The 4,415-nt window shown below is 58.5% G+C and overlaps 1 protein-coding gene across 1 annotated transcript; it reads right to left on the bottom strand.

The window, feature by feature from the left end:
- Window positions 1-348: 348 nt before the first annotated feature.
- Window positions 349-3,981, bottom strand: LOC133776604 (keratin, type I cuticular Ha8-like). The gene is made up of 7 exons (XM_062215683.1): window positions 3,493-3,981; window positions 3,231-3,313; window positions 2,264-2,420; window positions 1,785-1,946; window positions 1,479-1,604; window positions 787-1,007; window positions 349-463 (listed from the first exon to the last, which is right to left on the bottom strand). Exons 1-7 carry the CDS (start codon window positions 3,979-3,981, stop codon window positions 349-351), a joined length of 1,353 nt encoding a protein of 450 aa, XP_062071667.1.
- Window positions 3,982-4,415: the final 434 nt, after the last annotated feature.

Raw genomic sequence — 4,415 nt, 5'->3', positions numbered from 1 at the left:
CCAGGCAGCAGCCAGCAACAGGAAGACAGCGCTTGTAGAGCAAGGAGGTTTATTGGCCATTTAATACAGGAGCCAGTTACATTTTAGGGGATTTTGAAACATCAGATTAAGACCAAAATCCCAGAAAAGATGCTGAAAAAAAAATAATAATTGAAGTAGAAGATAATCCCATTCCAAAGAGTACAACTTCAGGCACAGACAGAAGGCACGACTTGGAAGTATCTGCTGCTCTCTGGCTTATTTAAAACGCCTCTAGTGGGTCTGCTCTGTCTGGAAGGAATACAGCAAAATGGTGCAGCCTGGCCCCAGCGCACGCAGCCACAACCTCCTGCGCCGGAACGCGGACCTTCAGAATCGGCTCCCGGTGCTGGCCGCAGTGGCTGACGGAGCCCAGCAGGTGCTGGGGGCACAGCTTGGACGGAGGCTGCAGTGGGCAGGCGTAGAGCATGGATTACAAGGGAGTCTGCAGAAAGAGAAACAGAGAAAGAGTGAGAACCGGGAAACATGTCTCGGTGATTCACAGAGGAGGGTAAGGCTGGAAGAAAGGACAAGCCTGCAGGACCACAGAGATCCACATCAGCCCTTTGGCTTCGACGCCCTCTGTGCCTTCCACAACCAGGTGCCCTGGGATGGACCGGACATCCACCAACACAGGAGAGGGGAATGAGCAGGGCGTGGCCAGGCGAGTGCCTTACAGTGAGACCTGACACACGTGAGTGATCGCTTTAAGGAATCACCCGACAGTCAGGGACATGGCTGGGCCGGCACTGCCCAGGCCCCACATACTTGCAGTCCTCGCTCTCCAGCAGGCTCCGGTACGTGTTGATCTCCGACTCCAGCCGGGCCTTGACGTCCAGCAGCACCTGGTACTCCTGGTTCTGCCGCTCCAGGTCCGCCCGGATCTCGGAGAGCTGCTCCTCCACGTTGCTGATGAGGATCTGCATCTGGGCCAGCTCGGTGCCGAAGCGGGCCTCGGCCTCGCACAGGGAGTTCTGCAGGCAGTCCTTCTGCAGTGGGAAATCAAGGGGCTCAGAGACTCAAGGCCCCAAAATTCAACAAGGAAAATCATCGCCAAACTCACCAGGCATGGGGCAAACCCTAAGATGTCATAGGACATCCCCAGAGATCTGGGCCAATCACCGTCAGGGTGATCGTCACTTCTCACCAGAAACATCTGACTTATGCAAAGCGGCCCGCTCATCCCTACATCCCCAACACCTGCCAAAAAGTAGGCACTCGGTATCGGTTTGTTGGATGAGAGCCTGAACAGCCATGTTTCCTTCCAAAGGAAGTGCAGCTGAGTTTCCATAGATACCATTCTTCAGGGTCCAGTACAACTGGTCAGGAAGGAAACTCCAGCAAGAAGAGAGGTACCCGGACCCTGAACTCTGGCTTGGAGTCGAAGGAGCTGGTGAGATTCATCACTCAGCCGCAGCTGGTGGCATTCACAGGGTGGGGAGGGGGAGGACGACACCTACCAGGTTGTGCTGGGCTTCGCGCTCCACCTCCAGGGCGTTCACCTTGCATCGCAGCTCCAGGATCTCAGACTGGCAGCACTGCAGCTCCTTGGAGCAGGACATGGCCTGCAGGCTGATGCCTTCAGACTGAAACACAGCAGGAGAGCCGAGGTCAGCCCGGTGTCCCCAGCAGAGCCCGGGCCCTTCCAGCCCAGTGCCCCAGCAGAGCCCGGGCCCTTCCAGCCCAGTGCCCCAGCAGAACCCTGGCCTCCCAGCCCAGTGCCCCAGCAGAGCCCCGGCCTCCCCGCCCTGCAGCCGCGCCCCCACCTGCGCCTGGAACCACTGCTCCACGTCCTTGCGGTTGGTCTCCACCATGGCCTCGTACTGGCACCGCATCTCCTCCAGCACCCTGCTCAGGTCGATGGTGGGCTCAGTGTCCAGCTCGATGCGCAGCTTGTCCCCAAGCTGACACCTCAGGGTGTTCACTTCCTGCAGGGACAGAACGGACAGACACCATGAGCGAGAAAGGGCTTCTGACGGCACGCAGAGCAACAGGAGGGGAGCCCCACGCACGTGCCCACGGCAAAGTCTTACCCAGGGTCCAGTGGGAAGAGTCCTCTGGAGACCCACCCCTCCCAGTTCCCAAGGCAACACCACCACACTCCACACAGGCTGGACTCCCAGACCCACACCACCCCTTGCTCCTGGAGCCCACTGAGCCGGGCTCTGCTCTGAGAGCCGCAGGACAGCTGCCCCGGGGTCTGCCCAGCGCCTCCCTGCCCCGCGAGGCAGCTCCAGGGCCGCACCTGCTCGTGGTTGCTCTTGAGGCTGAGCTGCTCCTCCTTCAGGGACTCCTGCTGGGCTTCCAGGTCGGCCTTGGCCAAGCTCAGGTCGTCCATGAGCTTGTGCATCCCACACATGTCCGCCTCCACCAGCTGGCGCAGGGAGCGCTCGCTCTCGTGCCTTCCACCGTGGGAGACGCGGGTCACAAGGGGGCCAAGGCCAGCCCTTCTCAGCCGCCCCCAGTTCCCACTTCCATCACCACCTTGAACTTGCCTTTGCTACTTGATGGACATTCCCTCTGTTCTACTCTATAGCTCCAGAGCTCATGATCATGATCAATCGTTATGCCTATTGACTAAATGGAAACTGAGGCTCAGAAAGAATCAGTGGGTTGTCCTGGATTCTATGCCTGGCTGAGAGTGACTGCGTAGATTCCACCGAAGTGTTCTGATAAAACGCAGCATTAATTCTACTGAAACAGGAGCCAGTGTGCCAGGAAAAGAAGCCTAGATGAACCTCTGGACCTCATGTTTGCTGCTTTACCCACTGAATTAGGTTTCCCACTGACTTCCTGCCTTGCTCATTCATAAACCACAAGTCTTGATATCAAGGAGCTGCAGACAACCGTTCCCGCCCATGGATTTGGCCAAGGGTGAATGAATCTCTCAGTGAGCCGAGCATGGACCCAACAAAGCCCTGCTATCCTCTAGATAGGATGGACGGGACCTGGGACCTAACCAGTCCCGACTGCTCTGCCTCTTTCTGACTTAAGCGTTCGTTCTCTTCCGCCCTCTTTAAGGACCCTGCCTAGGAAGAGGCTACATTAAGGTTTATAGAAGAAAGAAGCGCATGTTCCCGCACTGACTCATTCTTCTTCTGGTCAACAAAACCTGCTTTTAAACAACACCTGCTGGGGCCAAGTGCCGTGACAGGTGGTTAGAAACAGAGCAGAAGAGAGGCGTCACCAGGGCCTCGTCCCTCCCCACGTACTTGATTCTGAAGTCATCCGCGGCCAGCTTGGCGTTGTCGATCTGTATGACAATCCTGGCATTCTCAGCCTTGGTGCACAGGATCTGAGCAAAACCAAAAAGACAGCTCACGTGTGGGTCATCTCACTCGGGACCCCAGTCCACCCCTGGCCTCCACACTCAACGGCACTCGCATCAAGAGAATCCCAAACTCGGAGCTCCGTGGCTCTTGCACGTCTCCCCGCGTTCTCACACCAGACGCCCCGGGCTCTCGCAAGCCTCACCTTCTGCTGGAGCTCCTCGATGGTGCGGAAGTAGGACTGGTAGTCCGGGCACACGCTGGTCTCGTGGCACTTGCTCGTCTCCCGGATGGTGGTCTCCAGCTCCGCGTTCTCGCGCTCCAGCTGCCGCACCTTCTCCAGGTAGTTGGCCAGCCGGTCGTTCAGGAACTGCATGGTCTCCTTCTCGTGCCCGTTCAGGGTCACCTCCCCATAGGCCCCGCAGATGCCCACGTTCCCGGGAATGTGGCAGGTCCCCGGCAAGGGACAGGCCGTCCTGCAGCTTTGGGGCAGACAGAGGCTGGGTCTGCCCAGCGGGGTGTTGCCCACGCGGACCCGGTTGGCGTGCGCCACGGTGGCCGAGAGGCACATGGGGGCGCTGTCGCCCTCTGGCCCGTACTGGACGCCGACCTCAGAGCAGGCCATGGGGACACATCTTGCTCCAAGGCTCCGGATGCTGCCCACAGGGTAGGATGAGCCGGTGCAGGAGGTCATGTTGCTGGGCTGAGGCTGTGCGGGAGTTTCCGATCAGCTGGGGAGGCCAGGCCAGGAGTGTGAGAGTGTCCTCCCCTCTGGGCCCTTTTATACCCACCCCAGGTGGGTGTTGGCTCCAGTACTTGGCGCTCACTGCCTTGATTATCTGCCTGCTGTGTGCATCACCTGGTTACTCAGCTGGGGAGCTGACCACTAAAATCCCTCGCCTCATTAAAGGCGTGTCGAGGAAGCGCAGGTGCCTCCTGACTCTTTGATATCAGGTGGTCTTTAGGGGACGACGGAGAAGCCTATTTCTGCTGAGCCTACACCAGCAGCCAACTCAGGCCCCAGATCGCTCCCCCTGGATTGGGTTGGTGTCTCTTGGATGTGGCGAATCTTCAATGGTTTGGTAGCCAGAGAGACCGAAAGGCTGTGAGACCCAGTGACTGTCCCCC

The sequence above is a fragment of the Lepus europaeus genome, chromosome 18 (assembly GCF_033115175.1).
Source record: "Lepus europaeus isolate LE1 chromosome 18, mLepTim1.pri, whole genome shotgun sequence".
Classification (NCBI taxonomy): Eukaryota; Metazoa; Chordata; class Mammalia; order Lagomorpha; family Leporidae; genus Lepus; species Lepus europaeus.
This window is presented reverse-complemented; position numbering and strand designations above follow the sequence as displayed.

Coding starts and splice junctions, on each gene's coding strand:
- LOC133776604 (XM_062215683.1), bottom strand. CDS start 3,981: ATGACCTCCTGCACCGGCTCATCCTACCCTGTGGGCAGCATCCGGAGC. Junction 2,421..3,230: donor GCGGATGACTTCAGAATCAA/GTACGTGGGGAG, acceptor CCACGGTGGAAG/GCACGAGAGCGAGCGCTCCC. Junction 464..786: donor CTGGAGAGCGAGGACTGCAA/GTATGTGGGGCC, acceptor CTCTTTCTGCAG/ACTCCCTTGTAATCCATGCT.